General features: G+C 40.4%; 2 protein-coding genes across 5 annotated transcripts in view; one reads left to right on the top strand and one right to left on the bottom strand.

The window, feature by feature from the left end:
- Positions 1-1,834, bottom strand: part of NDUFAF2 (NADH:ubiquinone oxidoreductase complex assembly factor 2) — a 166,716-nt gene extending 164,882 nt beyond the window's left edge. The window contains exon 1 of the mRNA XM_037022286.2: positions 1,613-1,834. Coding sequence (XP_036878181.1) covers positions 1,613-1,739 — 127 coding nt within the window. The 5' untranslated portion in view covers positions 1,740-1,834. The remainder of the gene's footprint in view (positions 1-1,612) is intronic.
- A 47-nt stretch (positions 1,835-1,881) lies between these two features.
- ERCC8 (ERCC excision repair 8, CSA ubiquitin ligase complex subunit) overlaps positions 1,882-20,012 on the top strand; it is a 45,857-nt gene continuing 27,726 nt past the window's right edge. For 3 of the 4 annotated variants that reach the window (XM_073235896.1, XM_017663798.3, XM_073235902.1), the window contains exons 1-2: positions 1,882-2,038; positions 16,289-16,384. In XM_073235896.1, coding sequence (XP_073091997.1) covers positions 1,962-2,038; positions 16,289-16,384 — 173 coding nt within the window. In that variant the 5' untranslated portion in view covers positions 1,882-1,961. The remainder of the gene's footprint in view (positions 2,039-16,288; positions 16,385-20,012) is intronic. The other variant, XM_073235898.1, reaches the window with a different exon arrangement.

The raw sequence follows: 20,012 nt of genomic DNA on the forward strand, positions 1-20,012 counted from the left end.
TACTACTTAGCAATAAAAAGAAACAACTACTGACACATGGATCAATCTTCACTGCATTATGCTATATGAAATAAGCTAGATTCAAAAGACTACACCCTGTGTAATTCTTTTTAAATGACATTCTGGAAAAGGCAAAACTATAGGGCCATAAAACAGACCAGTTGTTGCCAAGGGCTTGTATGGAGTGAGGGAATGAATACTGAGGGTTAGTAGGAAATTTCTGGGGTGATAGAACTGTATCTTGATTACGTGATAGTTACATGACTCTAGCCTTTGTCAAAAATCATACAACCATACACCAAAAAGGGTGATTATTACTGCATGTAAAGTATACATCAATAAAAAAAAAGTCAGTCTGATGTTCTGTACATTTTTTAACAGTACTGACATCTTATGGAAGCAAAACATCTTTCCCTTGCAATCTGTCAAGAAATACTTCACCACCATGCCAAGTTCTTTGTGGACTTTTTAAAAAAGATATATTCCCTGCCCTGACAGAGTATATAAGTTCATTAGGGAAACAAGCCTAAGATATTAAAATAAGTTACTTTATTTTATTTATTTTGCTTAGAAAAAGGCTAAACAAAACAATTTTGAGTGATAAATCATCCAATGCACTTTGTGCTCTACCAGAAAGGAAGGAAGGAGTCATTCTCTTTGTCAAGAGATACAGGGAATGAATGGAAAACAATTTTGGAAATATTTTAGGCCCGCTCGATATAATTGCTATCATCATCCCCTCTAACTTTTAAGTGAGGAGACTGAGACTGGGGAAGGATATTTTGTCCATGATCCCTCAGCTATTAGGTGTCACTGCTGAAATTCTTATACAGGATTTTCTCACCCCAAAGCCTGAGATCCTTTGCATCCCAGTGATGGAACAACAGAGAAGAGGTTATGAAGGCTGCTACCTGGTGTGATTTTAACGGAGAAGAACACCCCTTAGCTCCCCAAACTCCACTACTTCGCATGAAACCTACACAGAAGCACAACGGTTAAGAGCCACCAATCTTAAAGTGAGTTCAACGGGTCTTGGAGTGTGAACTCATGGGAAAGGTTAACATGGAGCCCTGTGGGGATCTCCTCTCCATGGTCAGTGTGCATGGACCTACTTCTGACCAGTTTTGGTTGTGAGGAAGGTGATGCGAGAGGCCAGCACCTGAGTTACTTAGCCAAGAGGTAAACAATTAGAAAGGAAAGCGGAGGCGCTCCAGTTACACCTCTTCAATTACACCCCTCGGCCTGGTCGCAAGGGGGCAAAGGAGGAGGAAAGTCACTTGCCCGCTCCTCCCAAGGGCCTTTGATTGATCTCGTGGACTTGTCCCCGTCCAGTCGCCCAGCGGAAAGGACCTGCCGGGGCGCCCTCCGCGCGGGAGGACAGGTGTGTGGGCTCGCGCTGGCGCGACCGGGCGGACCGGACCCCGGCGCAGCGGCACAGGGCCGGGCACAGGGAGTGCGTGGCCGCGCGCGGAGGCGCTCCGGGACCGGCGCCAGAGTAAACGGGCTTCCCCTCGTGTGACATCTTGTGTGTCGCACGTTGCGTTCGTTCCCGAGGCGCTCTCACTTTCCCCTCTTTCTGACCGCGCAACCGCTGCCCTCACTCTCCCCTCACCTCTCCAGTTCTTGTACTCCGGGATATAGTAGTATTTGTTCCCGAACCGGTCTGTGCCCACCTTTTTCTTCACTTCCTTTGACAGCGATCTGCGCAGGGCGCTGAAAACACTCTGAGCCCAAGCCATGCGCTCTGCGCTGCGTGAGGGGCAGCGGGACCCGCTGGGACCCCAACAGCAACGCCCCAGCCCCCGACTCCGCCCGCGGCCACTCCCCGCCCGCCCTGCAGTAACGGCGCCCACAACTGGCCGGAGGGCATCGCCGCCTGACCAACGGGAGGCTCCGCTGTTGGACTCGCCTCCGAGCTGTCATGGCGGCGTCCCACGGCCCGTACTCCGTGGCGGAACGGTATGCTGGGGTTTCTGTCGGCGCGGCAAGGGGGCCTGGACGAACCTCTTCGCCTCCGGAGAGCAGTGTCCACACGGAGGTAAAGAAATTTAACTCTTCTCTCTAACAGGCCACTTTAAATCCCGACCATTCTCTGTATTAGCCCTGTTTCACACTTTACCGCCTCATTGTCACTTTCCTCCCACCAAACTCGGCTTTACTTTCTCTTCTGCTCCGTGGCCTGAGAAAATAAAGTACCTTTCTGTAACTCCGGGGGGCAAATCCCGGGGCGAAATACCTTTCAGGGAGAAATAAAGTGGAAGAAACCCGTTTATTTCTTACAAGCAGCCCACTTCTAACCCTCCCGTGTCTCTGGTGACTCGGCTGTAGGAGAAGTGGCACCACCAACCTCTTGTCCAGATAAACCCTCGCTCGCCCTAATAATTACCTATTGATACGGAGGTCGACTACTTCTCTCCACCCGATGCAAACAACTATTTTGTGGAGATGCAATAAAGCCAGGAAAGAGTTTCTGGAAATACTGCAATTTTACCCACAGCCCACCCCTCCAAAAATTTCACTTCACAATCTATTTGCTCCCCATCTTCCACACTGGCCCCTGTGCCAGAAAACTGGAGCACTGTAACCAGGCTAATAACATACAATAGCAACAACAATAAAATCATGACAATCCTCAAGCCAAAGGATTCTGCTAAATTCAAAATCCATAACTCGCCCATTCCACAGGCAGTCAGTAGCTGAACCAGTAGGAAGTTGACAGCAATGATTAAGGGGCGGTGGGTCCAGGGCACAAGGACTGTAGAAGAAAATAAGCTTGAGGACGACAAGATACATGTTTTAATGACATCAGCATAGGCAAATCTTGTCCATCAGGTAGGACATGCAAGAGAGTGGTCCTGTGATAGGACAGTGGCAGGAATGGAATCTTGTCTAGTATACCAGACTTTACTCCCGTCTCTGTGGGAGTTACAGATGTGTCAATATATAGGGCTACAGGAGGTACATGCACTAGCCATAAAGTTAAAACAAAACTTCCCCATAAGATGCTTTTACCTCCGGGATATTTTTGGTACACTACCATTATCTTAGGGGGCCACTCAGCTTCCAGGTTTTTTCCCCAAGGTGCCAGAAGGACCAGCCATCGCTGGTCCATGTGTCAAAATGTCCAGGGCCACATCCACTCAATAGAGTCTCCAGGGTTTAATGCAGGTGGGGCTGGCAGCAGAATTTCCTCTGCTGGCCATATCCTGGCTTCAATAACTCCTCTTTGGTTTGCACATACAGTTATACGGGAGAGGCAGCAATGTGTGTCAGCATGTCCACAGGTCTCAAGTCTCCTTTCTGGGGCTTCTCATTCATACGCCTTAGCACTGTCCATAAACAAACTGACCAGCCCCATTAGACTATTGGTATCTGACTCTAGGCCAGATTTCAACAAACCATTGTTCCTCTCTATCATGCCTGCTCGGTCGGGTTATATGGCACGTGAAACTTCCACTTTATTCCTATTTGCTGCACCTATTCCTGTAATGTATGTCCAGGAAAGCGGGTGCCTTGATCACTCTCAGTCATCTGTAGCCAGCCATAGGCTGCAAAGAGACTCTCTAGGCCCCTTTTGGTGGTTTGCTGATCTGCATGAAGTGAAGGAAAAGCAACCAACAGTTTGGTAGCTGTGTCCACACAAGTCATGGCATACTGATACCCTTCTGATATGAGCAGAGGCCCAATATAGTCTATCTGCCACCTGATGAGGGGCATTGGCCCCTTTACTATTTTCCCATGTTGCTGTGGGGCTCACCGTTAAGTCCCTCTTAGAGCACACAGGGCACTCCTTCCACGTTCAACAGCAAGCCCCACCAATGTGCTACAGCCCACATTGTCTTTGCCCCCTGTGCAACAAATGCTGATGTAACCATTGGACTATATCAGAAGCAGGCTTTCCTTCTAGCCAATGCACCTGGGACAATATGTGTCTGCTTTATCATTCCTGGGGGATGCCAAAGGCAAATGGCCAGTCACATGACAATATGGTAACTGTCTTAGTTTGACCAGAGGTCCGTAGTTCTTGCCACAACCCTTGCCCTCAAAGGGGCCGGTGACCAACCATCTAGTTGTCATGGTACCATGTAGGTAGCCACAGGTCAAGCCCCGATAGATGGCCCAGCTGTCAGTGCAGACAACTATAGAGGAAGGCTCCTGGGAGATCACAAGCCATACTTCCCACAACTCAGCCCATTGGCTGCTCTTCCCCTCTCCATCCTCCTTCCATATTATCTCAGTCTTAGGATAGAAAGCCACAGCCCTCCACTTCAGGGGCTCCCTATGACTAGAGCCATCTGTATACTTGATTCTTCAGATATAAGGGCCTTTTCCTACTGAGAAGGACTCTTACCTACCAATGGCTCAAAAGCAAGTTCTTCCTGCTCCCCACTGCTATACACCACTGGCCCCAATAAGCATTGGAGTTCTCCACTTAAGAGGCTAGTAGAGAGAGCACTACGCTGCTGTAAATATGCACCCCATTGGGCCAGTGTAGGCCTTTGTGCCGTGCCACTCCATGGCCTTTGTGTCCAATCTCACACCCACCCCGTGATGGGCTATTATTACCAAAGTGGTTATTACCTTGGTCAGAGCTGTTCTGTGTACCAGCAAGGCATGGTACACAGCAGCCAGTTGCTTCTATCAAGGTGTACAGGACCTCTGCTCCTTTCCGTAGTTGTGACCAGAATCAATAGATTGGCATGTCCGTTCAAGCCGCTGCCAAAGACCGCATCCATAGCCATCTTCAGTGACATGAACATCTAGCTTGTAGGGCCTTGATGAGTCCATTACACTAAAGGCCTGTATGGCCTTGACTGCTCACTTAGCAGCAGTAAAAGCAGCTGCACATGTTTCATCCCAGTGCCACCTGAGGCCCTTTTGTACCAACCAGTATAAGGGCTTCAGAATTTGTGCCAAGTGCAGGATAAACACTCTCCAGTAGCCCAAAAGACCCAAAAAGTCTTGTAATACTGCCACAGTGGTAGGGGTAGGGAAATCCTGGACCTTGTCTATGACTGCTTCCAGGATAACTTTAGTTTTACCCTACCAGAAAACCCCCAAGAATTTTACAGACAGACCAGGTTCCTGAACCTTGGTGCTATTCACAGCCCATTCTTTCTCCTGTAGAGGCTGCAGCAGTCTAGAAACTGCCCCTTCTAAATCTGCAAGAGAATCAGATGTTAGCATAATATCATCAATGTAGTGATACAGCTGTACCGTTTGTGGTTTCTTCCATGTGGCCAAGTCCTGGGCTACAATAGTGGGACTGTGGAGGTATTCCTGTGGAAGGACAATGAATGTCCCCTGTCAGCCTTCTTACTTGAAGGCAAACTATTCCTGACTCTCCTGTGCTATGTGAATTGATAAGAAATCACTAGCAAGGTTCACAGCATAATGATATGTCCCTAGCTTGTGACTGAGGGTGTCCATAGGGCTGCTATAGAGGGGACAGCAGCATGCAAAGGGGGTGTGACTTTATTCAATTCCCTGTAATCCATGGTTATATACCAGGAGTCATTTGGCTTTTTCACTGGCCACACTGGGGAATTAAAAGGACTATGAGTGGGCTTTATGATGCCCACCATCTCCAACTCCTGTAGAGTTTCTCCGATTTTCTTGTACCCACCAGGCAGTTTTACTGCTTAGTATTTGTTACTCACCAAGGTACAGGAAGAGCTACAGGTGGGTGCTTAGCATGTCCCCTCAGAACTACCTATACCACATGTATCCTCAGTCTGAACTCCCCTGCAGCTGTCTGTTAACCGGTGCTGCAGGATGTCTACCCCCAAAATATATTCCAGGATGGGAGAAATGTACACACTGTACTCCTTTGGGGATACATGCCCTATCCCCCAATGGGATTTGGGCTTTCTTCACTCTAATTGCCTTACCCCCATAGTCATCTATCACAGCAGCAGTCCCAGGAAAACGCTCAGGGTTGCCATAAATCAGAGAACATTCAGCTCCTGTGTCCACCACCACCAGGACACTTTGTACATTCACAGGGGACCAATGAATTGCTAATTCTGCAAGTGGCCTCTGGTACCCATCATGTCTCACAAGGTGGGGGCCTTGACCCTCTCCTCAGTCAAACTGTGATACCCAGTCGTCATGCTGTGGGGTGGAGACCCAGGTGCAGCCTGAGTACTGTCCTCTAGGAAGTCTTGCAGGGACACAGGCCAGACCTGGGGCTTTGCCTCCACACAGGTGGACCTCAGTGAATGGAACTGCTGCTCTGGCTTTAATTGGTGCCACACTTCTAACAAGATACTATTGGGCTGCCCATCAAGTTTTTCTTTCCCTGCCCCCGCCTTTATCAAATCAACCCACACCTGGGTTCTTGAGACCTTCATGGGGCCCTTTGCTCCTCTTCTTTCAATGGTAGCCAGTACTTCCTTCTGTGCTCTTACCCCAGATCTGCTAAAGTATGAGTAGCCTCACTATGGGTTGCCTTATGTGGGGGGCATGAATAGTCATTAGGGACCCAAAGAGAGATGGGGGTAGCTGTATGGAGCACCAGATTTCTCATTCCTATGGTGAACAACTCATCGGGGCCCTGGGGGTCCATATTATAGATGTTATTTTTCATGCCCAGCTCCCATAACACCTGCTGTAGCCCTGCAGACATTTTCCAGCTATTGGGTAAGTATGGTAAATCACTCTGATTAGGCCAAAATGCCCTGACAGTTGCTGTCAGCCAATCAGGAAGCACCTGATTCCTTGAGGTGTGACAGGCAGTTTTCAGCCACTGCTGGAGAGAAGGGTAAGTCATCAGGGAAGCCTGTCTACCCATTTCAGAACCTGACATAACAGTGTTTTCCACCCCCATATCCCAGACACAAAGCTATGTAGGCAGAGGTTCTGAAGGCTTCTGCTGAAACTGGATGCTCATGTCCACTAGCTCATCCTAGGTCTAGGAGTGGACTATGAAGTGCTCCACAACCTGGGGGTGGGGGTGGGGCAGCTCTTCCCCTTGAGGAGTCTGTGGTTGTTGTATTTTTATTTTCTTAATTACAACTGGGTGGCTTTTAATATCAGAGAGCCTGGTGCCTCAGACAGTGGCCTCAGCAACAGATTGGCCCTCAGTCTCACCCCTTCATCCTCTCCTGACATCTCTACCATCTCCTGGGCTGAAGGCACTGCTCTTTCCTCTCCCTGCCCCATGACCTCCTGCAACGCAGCTTCTCTTGCTGCCTTCTTCCTCATTGCTGCTAATGAATCTTCCAGGAGCATGACCTGTCTTCTCAGTAACTGTCTCTTTTTTAAGGGCATCCCGTAGGTCATCACCCAACCCCTCCAAGCAATGCATAAGTGTGTGTGTCTCCTGCCAAAGTCTCTCTCTTGTCTTGATAACCCTCTCTCTCTTTGATAACACTTTCTACTATCTTGAGGAAAAGACATCTCACAATTCCAGGTATTGCACAGCCATTCAGGTCCTCTAAGCAGTCTTCTGTCTCACAGAGGGCTAATTCCACAGGTTCCAGTGTCTCCACCCTTCCCCAATTCTGGGGAAGTCCCCACCCCTCTAGGAGGTGCTTTACCCTAGACCAGTTCCCCACTAAGGGCTTCCTAATTGGAAGCCCCACAGATAGGGGGCTCCTGGGTAAATCTGCACCCCCTACTGCTGCAGCCACTGGGGCCTCCCCACCATCCATGGGGTGGTTCTGGGCATCTCCCCACCATCTCTAGAGGCAGGCCACCCAAGGATCACACCCATGTAGACAGATTTCAGGCTCAGAGGTCCTTCCAACTACCACCAGATGTGACTCTGGGGGGAAAACCCCATGGCAAAATAGCTTTGAAGCCAAAATTAGTAAAAAGGGAGAAATAAAGTGGGAGAAATACATTTATTTCTTACAAGCAGTTGTCCATATCTGCTCTCCCGTGCCTTTCAGGACCTGTTGCAGAAGAGGGGCCCTGCCCATTCTCTCCAGTCCAGATATGCCCTCGCTTGCCCTTTTAATTACCTATTGGTGTGGAGATGGACTACTACTCTCCACCCCTTGGAAACACCTATTGATATGGAGATGCACTAAGGCCAGGCAAGAGATTCTGGAAATATTGCCATTTTATCCACACTTTCATATACTTGTAGGGAAATGGATGTGCACGAAGGCTGTGGTGAGGGCACTAATAAACCTAAATGAAGATACTTCTGTTTTACTCTATTCCTCATCCCCCGTATTAGGTCTCCTTCCCATCGGCCAAGGAATAACTACTCTCCAAGGATTCAGTCAGTCAGTCATATTTAATGATCTACTGTATGCCAACTATTATGTTAAAGGTGGAGCATAGGCCAGGGATTCAACAAATTTTAGCATGACTACAGCAGACAGTTGGAGAGGGGGCCATTGAAAAGAGATGAAGCTGGAGAACTAGTCAGAGGCTAGATGAGGAAGAGTGTTGTGTGCTTGGATAAGAGGTATGAAAATGAGAATAAGGTGACAACTATTGCCTTTTGTCATCTGCTTGGAAAATGGGTTGAAGTTGAGCAAGGGTGGAAACCAAGTTAGGTAGGTAACTTGCAATTGTCCAGGAGAGAGTGATGGAAGCCTGGGTCAAGGAGATGGCAGTTGGGATGAAGACTGTGAAGATACTTGAAAATACTTAAGCAGTACAATCAACCAGCCATGGAAATTGATTGGATACAGTGAATGATGAAAAGGGAATAGTCAACAGTGATTCCCAGATATGTGCCTGTGCAGCAGGGTGAATGATGGTAATGTTTTTTTAGATAGGGTTTTCCAAAGAGGGAGCAAGTTTTACTTTAATTGTGCCCACATTGATGTTCACCAAATTGCTTTTGAGGTACGAGTGAAGGACACAGTTAAATATATATGCTCAGAAGGAATTGAGACCTTTAATGCAAGATGATAGATGAAATAAGGAGATGACATCACCCAGGCATTATCTGTAGAGTAAGAAAAGCAGTTCACTGACAAGAAACAGAAATACAAACATTCAAAGTTAAGCAGAAGAACACACTGCAAGTGAACTGAAAAGGAATAACCAGAGTGGTTGAAGGAAAACCAGGGCAACAAAGTATCATAAATAATGAGAGAAAACAGTATTTAAGGAGGAAGCCATTAAATGTGTCAGTTGCTTCCCTCAGCCTCCTCCTTTGCTTCAGTGGTTCTCCATCCTATTACTCTGCTTTATTTTTTCTTTTAATTTATTACTACGAAAATAGTATTATGTATTTATTTTCTTAACTACTATATTGTCTTCTAAACCTCTATGATAAAAAAGACCTGTATTTCCAGTGTGAAGAGGTTAAATGTTAAGTGAATGTCATGCATTCAATAATTATGAGAAATTAAGGAGAATTGAAAGCATGCATTATATTTAACCAACAAGGTGATCACTAATGACCTTGGAAAGATCAGTTTCAGAGGAATGGTAGAAATGAAAATAAGATTTCAGTGAGTTGAAGAAAGACAGAAAAGACAGTGGCAACTGTAACATCGATGACTTTTTCAAGAAACAAAGGGAGAAAAGCACAGTACGGTTTGCTTATTGACAAATTGTTGGATATGAGTTTTTCTAATATCCCAAAATAACTCAGCTTCTGTTTGAGACAACTATTATAAAAGATTGGGGTAAAGAATTAAAAGATGAAACAGGTTTTCTCAACTTTACCAGAATATTGGAATTATATAAGATCTTTGGAAAAAAATTTCATCAAAGTTCCAACTCCAGAGATTCTTATTTAATTGTTCTAGGACACTGGGATTTTTTTTTTTGAAGTATAGTTGATACACAATTTTATATTGGTTTCAAGTACACAGCCCAGTGGTTCAACAGTTACTCACATTAGTAAATCCTAAGCCACACTAGTGCAGTTACTATCTGTCAACGTAGAAAGATGTTACAGAAGGATTGACTGTATTCTCCATACTGTACTGCCATCCCCAAGACCACGTTATATTATGTTTGAGAATTTTTGTGCCCCTTTATCTCACTCACTCCCCACCCGCCTCTCCAACCCCTCCCTCATGGTAACCACCAATCATTTCTCAATGTCTGTGAGTATACTACTATTTTGTTCATTTTGTTTTGTTTTAATATTCCAAAAATAAGTGATACCATATTGTATTTGTCTTTCTCTGCCTGGCTTATTTCTGTTAGCATAATACCCTCAAGGTCCATCCATGTTGTTGCAAATGGCAGAATTTCTTTTTTTAAATGGCTGAATAATATTCCATTATGGATTTCTTTATCCATTCATCTATTGATGGACACTTAGGTTGCATCCATATCTTGGCTATTGTCAATAATGCAGCAATAAACACAGGGGTGCATATATCTTTTCAAATTAGGGACTTTGTTTTCTTTGGGTAAATTCTGAGAAGTGGAATTACTGGGTCATATGCTATTTCTATTTTTAATTTTTTGAGGCACCTCCATACTGCTTTCCACAATGGCTGTACCAATTGACATTCCCACTAATGGTGTAGGAGGGTTCCTATTTCTCCACATCCTCGCCAACACTTGATATTTCTTGTCTTTTGGATACTGGCCATTCTAAATGATGTCAAGTGATATCTCAATGTGGTTTTGATTTTCATTTCCCTGATGATTAGAGATGTGAAGAACCTTTTCATGTGCCTATTGGTCACCTGTATTTCTTCCTTGGAAAAATGTCTTTTCAGGTCCTCTACCCGTTTTTTAATTGGGCTTTTTTTTGGTGTTGAGTCATGTGAATTATTTATATATTTTGGATGTTAACCCCTTGTTGGATGTGTCATTTACAAATATATTCTCCCATACTATAGGATGCCTTTTTGTTCTGTTGATGGTGTCCTTTGCTGTACAGAAGCTTTTTAGTTTGTTGTAGTTCCATTTGTTCATTTTTTATTTTCTTTCCCTTGTCCCAGGGAGATATATACAGGAAAAAATTGCTCATGCTATGTTCAAGAGATTTTTGCCTATTTTTTTCTTCTAAGAGTTTTATTGTTTCATGTCTTACATTCAAGTCTTTGATCCATACTGAGTTTACTTTTGTGTATGGAGTTAGACAATAATCCAGTTTCATTCTCTTGCATGTAGCTGTCCAGTTTTCCCAACACCGGTTATTCCACATTGTATAATCATGACTCCTTTATCATATATTAATTGACCGTATATGTGTGGGTTTATATCTGGACTCTGTATTCTGTTCCATTGATCTGTGGGTGTTTTCTTGTGCCAGTACCAAATTGTCTTGATACCTGTAGCTTTGTAGTAGATCTTGAATTCAGGGAGTGTGATCTCCCCAGCTTTGTTCTTCTTTCTCAGGATTGCTTTGCCTATTCAGGGTCTTTTTGGCTCCATATGAATTTTAGGATTATTTACTCTAGTTCATTGAAAAATGGCATTGTTATTTTGATAGGTATTGCATTGAACCTGTAAATTGCTTTGGGAGGATGGCCATTTGGACAATATATAATTCTTCCTATCCATGAGCACAGGATAGGTTTCCATTTATTTGTGTATTCTTAATTTTACTTATCAGTGTCTTATGGTTTTCATATTATAAGTCTTTCACATCGTTGATTAGGTTTATTCCTAGGTATTTTATTCTTCTTGATGTAATTGTAAATGGATTTGTTTTACTGATTTTACTTTCTGCTAGTTTGTTGTTAGTATACAGGAATGCAACAGATTTCTGTGTAACTTTGCTGAATCTAGTTATTCTAAAAGTTTTTTGGTGGAGTCTTTAGGGTTTTCTGTATATAATATGTCACCTGCAAATGACACTGGGTTTTTTTTTAAAGCTCCCTGGGTGATTATACTGTATAACCAGGATTGACAACCATTGTTTGAGAAAAATTCTACATTCCGTTGCTTTGTTTATGTCTTAGGTTCCACACTCACTTGCTTTGTATATGTCTTAAATTTTCACTCAACCTAAATAAGTTAGTAAATGAAACAAATTTTTAAAAATCAAACATAATTTAGGTAAGGTTTATAAAAGAAAGATGACATGGCACTCTGTTCAGCATATTTAATTCTACTTCTAACAATTGGCCTACAAATATTCAGGCACTCCTTGCTTTGTCTAGTAGTGCACATCCATAAAACTGTTCAAGCTGAAACCTATGCAAAGTATTTTTAGTCATTAGGGAAAATTACCGTTGTTATGTTGTATTTAAAATTTTTTGTCTCCACTAAATTCTTGCCATCAGCTATAAATGTATAGGGAACTGTAATGTAAAACAATGAGAACTAAAGTGATTTTTTGTATTAAAAAAATGCAATGTAAATCAAGATTAGTTTGAGCAGTGCTTGTTTTCTTCTCATTATATAGCCTGCAATACAAGAGAGCATCTTTTTTGTTCCTTGGCTCATTATCATATTCCTTCTTTTGAATCAGACTTCAACATCTTATCCTTTGCATTTCAATATCACGAAATATCTCTGAAAGTTTTTTTTAATGTGAAGGTTTTTGCCAATGTCATTTCCTCTAGGACATCTTCAGCCCCTTCATCACACTTTTCTTCATTGGGTCTTTAAAAGTTCACCTTCATTGATTTTCTGTCTACATCTCTAGTGTTTCTCAAATGGCAACAGTATCAACATTCCCACAATCAGCTATTTTTTCTATAATTCCATTTACATCCAATTTGAGTTTTACTTATCGCATTATCACTTTGTATTTCTTTGGTGCACTTTAATTTTGTCCTCCAATTCCCTCTTTCAATTATCTCTAAAATTTCTTATGAGTTTTTCACTGGAGCACAATGCAGCCTGTGTGTGAATTGAATAACAAATATGCAGTAACCAATCACCCACAGACTTTGAAATAAGTCATGTAAACTGGTCACTAATTATGATGTGCATGTAATTTTTGTAGTGACTTGTGGACAAAAAGCTAGTAGTGAACTGTGTGCTTTATACTACTACAGTTTAATAGTTTAAAAATTTTTAAACCATGGTAACTGAAATTCTTGCATATCAAACTGCAAGGTGAGGACTGCTTGTATATTAAAGTGTTTAAGGTAATATTTCTTTTTAAAGATTCCCCTCATTTAGTGATGTTTTTGCTTAACTAAACTACACAGTTCTATTTTATTCTAAGAAGATGTCTACTGTAATTTGCCCCAGGTTCCTCCTTGTCAATGGTTAAGGGCAAAAGCATGAACACTGATGTGCAATGTTTACAGTTCTTATCCCCCCTTTTCATTTTTACAAGTTTCTGAGGTATAATTGACAATAAGCCACATATTAAATTAGAGCATACAATTGATAGTTTTGACATATGTGTACACTTTTTGTAACCATCACCATAATGAAGATAACAAGCATCTATCTATAAGCCCAAAAATTTCATCGTGACTCTTTGTAATCCTCTCTCTCCTTTCTCTGCTTCACTTTCTTTCTACTCCAGAAAACCATTGATCAGCTTTCTGTCATTATATATTAGTTTGCAAATCCCAGAATTTTATATAAATGATATCATTTTTTTGTCTGGCTTCTTGCATTCAGCATAATTGTTATGAAATTTCTCCATGTTGTTGTACAATCAATTCCTATTTATTGCTGAGGAGTATTCATTGTGTGGATATACCATGGTCTGTTTATTTGTTCATCAATAGTTTCTAGTTTTTAGCTGTTACATAAAAGCTGCTGTGGCCATACATGTATGAGTCTTTGCACAGACACAGGCTTTTATTTCTCTTGGGTGCATGCCTAGCAGTGGAATAACTAGGTACATGTTCTACTTTTTAAGAAACACAGGTTCCTAAAAGTTTACTTTCCCACCAGCAGTGGTTAAGAGGGCTGGACACTCCACATCATTTGTTTCCCTTTCCTGCTTTCTTTTAGGTTATTTGAACATTATTTAGTATCCCATTTTAATTTATTGTGATTTTGACTCTTTTTTGTTGTTCTAGGAATTTTAAAGTAGCTACTTTTCATTGTCTACTTGGAATCAATATTTTACTGCTTCATTTGGCATATAGAAACTGCATCGCTCTTTACCTTCCACCATATATGTTTTGTATTATGTATTACATTTATATACATTGTAAACCCTATTAGACATAGAGTTTACATGTTATGATTTGTTATAACTATAAATGTTACAAATTGTTTTCAACTGTCAAACATTTTTAAGGAAAAGAATAGTCTCTTATATTTACCTAGATATTTACCATTTCTATTGCTCTCTTCAATCCTGATATTCCAAGTTTCCTTCTTCTATCATTTCCCTTCTGCCTGAAGATCTTTAACAATTCTTTTAGATCATGTTCCAAAATTCTTAGCATGCAGATGCATGTATCTAGCATGTACCAAATTCCAGACTCCAAGAAGGAAAGCAGGTATTCATCATAAAGACCATTGTTTGCTCCAGGTTAGGCACAGGGAACCATTCTTATTCAGGAATGATGGGAACCCTCCTGAAATAACCAGAAGCCAGCCAAGGGCCAGTCTTGCAAACAGGCCTAAGAATAGCAGTCTCAAGCCTGCTCTATTACTCTTTTGTGCACCTTGCCTCCTTCCACACACACCACCCGTAACCTCATTGTTTTACCCTCCCAGTTACTCTTCATCTTAATCCCTTCTAGTTTCCAAACAATTCAGTCCTCAACTCTTTAAATTGGGCATGGGTAGGGTTCCAAACACAGATAGGGATTAGGTTGGCCTAGAGTGATAGTTCAGAACCTGTGCAGATTGAGGAGGTAGTCCAAGTGCGGGGACTGACAAACTCAGGTGATAAAGGTATTGGGAGAGGCAGAAATCAAAGCCCAAGCCTGGTGAGCAGCATGCTTGTTGGAGAGGGGATGGTAGTGGTGATAGGGGGTTGGTTACCTACGGGGTGATAGATCAGATAAATATAGTAATATTAACAGGAGGAGCCATGTTTCTCAGGAGAAGGCAATTCAAGGAAGGGATGATCACCTTTACCAGTGAGTATAGTATTATTTTACTTGTTACAAGAGGCACACATTACTGTTATAATTTGAAAAATCATCTAATAAAAAACTATTTTAAGAAGGAATGGAAATTTCCTTGGAAAAAATATGAAAAAATTATGTTCTGGTAAAATATTGAAGCTATGAAATTGCATAGCAGCATAGTGATTTGGAGAAAAAAATGTCTGTTCAAATGCCATTCAGCCAATTATTAGATGTATAACCTTAGGCAAATTACTTATATATTAGTTTTATGTGAGGAAAAGTATTTAATGACACAATTTACCCCACAGGAAATCTGCTACTTAGGAACACTTGCTAACACTATTGTTACCACTTATCAACACTTATTATTACCACTGATTACATTGTCAGCAAATAGTATGCTCTTAGTATTGGCTGTTACTGTTATTGATCAAGGTCAGACAAGTAGTGTTAGACCAGGTATTTGAACCTAAGGGTAAACTGTCTTCCAGAAGACAAAGGGTCATGTATATTTTTAAATCAAATAATACTGCTAAATGATTCCTAAAATCATTTTGTAATTATTAGTACTGCTGCCAGTTTGTAAAAGTGTCAGTTCGTACCTTTTGTATCATTGTGCATTATTTTTTTAAATAATTTGATAGGCCATATAAATAAACATATTGATAATAATAAATCCAGAAATAACTCTGATTAAATTAGTGTAAATGCTTTTTAATATCCAACACATTAAGTCAAATTCTAATAGTTAATATTCGCTATGCACTTACTATGTGCTAGTCATTTTAATGAACATTTTTTATATATCATCTCTTTTAATAACCTCACCAGGGTAATGGTAGTTTACTGTTAGGGAGTATCAGAAACTTTTTCGTCTTAATTTGTGGGAGTACTTGATCATTTTTATTTATAAATATCTAATTGGCTTTATTTAAATGTACTTAGCTGTTGAATTGAACATACTCAGTTTGTACTTCCACCTAAGGCATTAAAAACTTGAGGGGATTTTATTTTTAATACTGTAGTTTAAGCTTTTGTCCACTAGGTGTCCTCTGTTAAATTTAAATTACCAGAATTTAACTTTTTGTTGATGAAAATGTTTCAGTCTCTAAATATTTTAATAAAAAATTAATAAAATACACCGTTTAAATGAACTTTAAGATAATGCTCCAGGAGGAATTCTTTACATGTAATTGTTAGTACTGTTGATATTTAATGAATTCATAAAGGGTCTTTAAAAATCTACAAATACCTTTGGATATCTGGTAGAAGGACACTTAAGCATTACTTGCAATTTTTGTACTATATGTAATCTTGGTGAAATAAGGGCTTTTTTAGATTTAAATTACTTTCCTATTGCTTGCTTATTTCTTTTTCACCCTTTTAATTGTTATGTTTTCTTAAAGGATTTTGGGACTGGAGTTAAACAAAGACAGAGATGTTGAAAGGATCCACGGCAGTGGCATTAACACACTTGACATTGAACCTGTTGAAGGGAGATAGTAAGTTTATTATACTTATACCTTGTTTTAATCTAAGTGCCAATGAAGCAAGTAAAATTTTACTTTCAGATTCATTGTATAAAGATTCATAAAAACTAGTAAAAATTCCAAATTATAGCATTTTTAATATGGCACTACTAATTTCAAATAAATACAGAGCATCAGACCTACAAAATGTTGCCAGATAAACATTTTCAACTACTTTAATATAAATATATTCATTGTTAAATCAACAAACATTGAATTTCTTTTGCATGAAAAATACTTTTAATTGCTGGGGTATGTGTCTGTAGGTGCTATTTTAAAACATAATTACTACTCTAATCTAATGGGAGTCTAACAGGAAAACAAATACAGAATGCAACAAAAGTATATTTTGGAGAATTAAGTTTGAAACAAACCAAATTTGTATTTGAATTCCTCTTGGCTTTACTACCTACCAGGTGTATGACCTTGAGCAATTTACCGAATCTAATTCTCAGTTGCCTTCGCTATATGATGGGAACAATAATACCTACCTAACAAATTTGTTGTAAAAATTGAGATTATATGTGTAACATGATTGATTAGCATAGGATCTGGTATATCATAAATGGTTGTCTCCACTCCTGTTAATCAAAAGTGTTGTCACCTTTACTCTTGCATACCATTCTCCACCGAACAGCTGAAGTGCCTCAAAAAATACAAATCTGAATATGGCATCCCTCCACTTAAAATTCACCTTGATCCCACTACTCTTATACGTTAGTTCAAAATCCTTCATGTGGTCTATAATTAGAACAAGTGTAAAAGTAACTAAATCATGTTACGTTTAGCATTTGCCCTAGAATTTTTAGGTTATAACTATTATTATTATTTACATTAAAATAAGATCAGAAAGATTTGAAAGATTTCCATTTTTTATTTCTACCTTCTGTCATGTCTCACTTAGTAATATATGGGAACATATACAGTGAACAAATTCTCATTTTAACACATGGTTAAATCTAAAAGATGAACCGGGATAATTCATTGCTTTTTCCTGACACAAAGTACTACTTTCCATTTAAGTTAGCTGTGGGCATTTGCTTATAAAATAATGCAGACATGAACAGCAAGGGATAGCTGATTTCTTTTAGTCTTGGGTCTTGGTGGAAATAATACTCAGTGCTGCTATTCCAGCCAGCCATTTGGGATAGTGATTAATTGTTTGACCCAGGAAATGGGAAACATGTGTGAGAAATATGCATCAAATATGTGTGAGAAAATAGGCTTAAGGGTCTTTTTTGCAGAACATCACAAGAAAAGTCAAGATTCTTATATTACAGTGGTTTTCCTCCTTATTGCATATGGTAAAATTCTATGACTGTTTATTTCATTTTTTGTTAAGATTTGTGTTTTGTATTAAACTCCTTCATAGCAAAGAGAGAAATAAAAAGCAAAATATGTTTAATGGAAAATTAGATATTGATTTTCCTTTTCTCAAGAAAATCAATGTGCAAGTAACTTGCTGAAAATACTTGTTAATATTTACCAACCATCAGGAGACCTTTAATTATGTCATTGAAAACCAGAATGGAAACCAGAATATATCAGTCTGATAAAGAAGAATTTATTTCCAAAGTTAGGAGTTATCATAAAGGCGTCTACCTGAAAATAGCATTTTAACAAGTGCAGCTACAGAAAGTACGCCTGCATATCATAGTGTGAAGCTTGAGGGGTTTTTTTTAGTATCTTCTAAAGTTTTCTAAGTTAATTTCATTTATCTTTAATAGCAGGTTTTCTTGTTTATATAAAAACACGAAACCATATCTCTTACAGTATTCACTCTGATAGCAGCATAATAACCTAACAGTTAAATGGTCTGTGTCATCAGATACTTCACATACAAAATCATTAATTCCAATAATGGTTCAATTTTTTCACCCAATTAGTAAAATCAAAGGAAAGCTTCTGGAAGTCATTCTAGCAAAAATGAAACATCTGACATTATTGCAAATACCATTTCAATTCAGCTAAAAACTTCAACTTTGAAAATAATTTTTGCATTGATAATACACGTAATACCATGGTAAAACACAGTATTTCACAAAGTTCAAATAGGAAGCAAAAATGTTTTGGGATTTTGTGGTACACATGAAACTCAACTGTGCCCAAACAAGCTGCAACATTTTATCAATGAAAATAAAAGTTGTGGTTGTTAAAATTTATAAATATTTCTCTATATATGCAATTAGAGTTACTGAACTAAAAAAATTTTGTAATGAAGCTAACATTGAATATCTTTAAAAACTTCATTACATTACTTGCTATCTTTCTTTACTGCCCATTATTGACTGGATTTTAGAGCTGTTTGAGCCAAGAAATTTGAAGAACTACTTTTATATTAACTTAATTGTTCTACAAATTGGTATTGAACTTTTCTTAAAACAACTCTGTAAATCAGTGCTGCTTTTCATGAATCCATTTGTCTTGCCAATGGGTTTCAGCCCCGGGCAAGTTCGCTATGGATTCAATGTGACCAAAGAAAATGACAGCAAAATGACGTTCTTGTGGTGAAAGGGTTACACCCAACTTTATTTCCAGGTGGCAGGTTAGTCACTAGAATCCCATTCACTCAGAACAAGTCTGCATGCAGCAAGCCGGTCTCTGCCTCTGGGCCCGTCTGTCTGCACAGCTGTCCTCTGGGCACGTCTGTCTGCCCAGCCATCCTCTGGGCCTCTCTGTCTGCACAGCTGTCCTGCACAGCCATCCTCTAGGCCTCTCTGCCCAGTTGTCCCCTACAGCCATCCTCTGGACCTCTGTCCTTGGCGCTGCCACCACTCCAGCCTCTGCTCTGCTCTCCTGCAGCCTTGCAGCCTTGCCACTGTGTCACACTCAGAGCACTGGGCAGAGTTCTTTATATAGAGTCAACCGCCATGTATTGCCCACAGGTGTGCAGTGAGCTAGTCAACCAGGGTCAGGTGAGAATCCTGGCTACAGGAACTCTCATTTTATCCACACCATTGTAACTAGTTCACAATAAAATAAGGAGCTCATACCAGAATGTAAATCTACTACACCACTAATCACACAGTTTAGATGAGCTGAGATTTTTTTGTATAGCATGACCTTCTCTGTGAAGAAAGAAGTATGTTCATTTCTGGCACAAGCTCCTTATCATGCACTTTAAATAACAAAGAACTAAAGATGGCAAAAAAAAAAAACCAAATGTATAACACTGATAACAAGTATAAGTGATCAAATATCCCTACAAACCACAAAATATGGTTGGGAACAAACCACTGATAGCTACAAGATTTTTGTTGTATCAGCTCTATGTCAAGGGATGGAAGTAAAAAGCACTGGGCCCCTGATGGACCTGATTAACACCAAGTTAACTGACAAATAGTTAGTTGAAAGCTCAGCAAGCCAGTATGACTACAGCACCTGAAACTAGCAGAGGATGGCGTACTTGTCCAAGGGGTTCACAGTAAGACCTGGAGGGGCTGGAGCAGTCTGGGCCCTATAATCTCTCTAGCTAGTTAAGTAAAGATCCCCAGAAGGACAAAACCTTACACTGAGGAGAAACTGCTTGGAACAGAGTATAAATTAAGCAGTATAGGGACAATAAAAATAAAGGGAAAGGCACAGATAAAGATTAAGGAAG

This window comes from Manis javanica, chromosome 1 (genome assembly GCF_040802235.1).
Source record: "Manis javanica isolate MJ-LG chromosome 1, MJ_LKY, whole genome shotgun sequence".
NCBI lineage: Eukaryota > Metazoa > Chordata > Mammalia > Pholidota > Manidae > Manis > Manis javanica.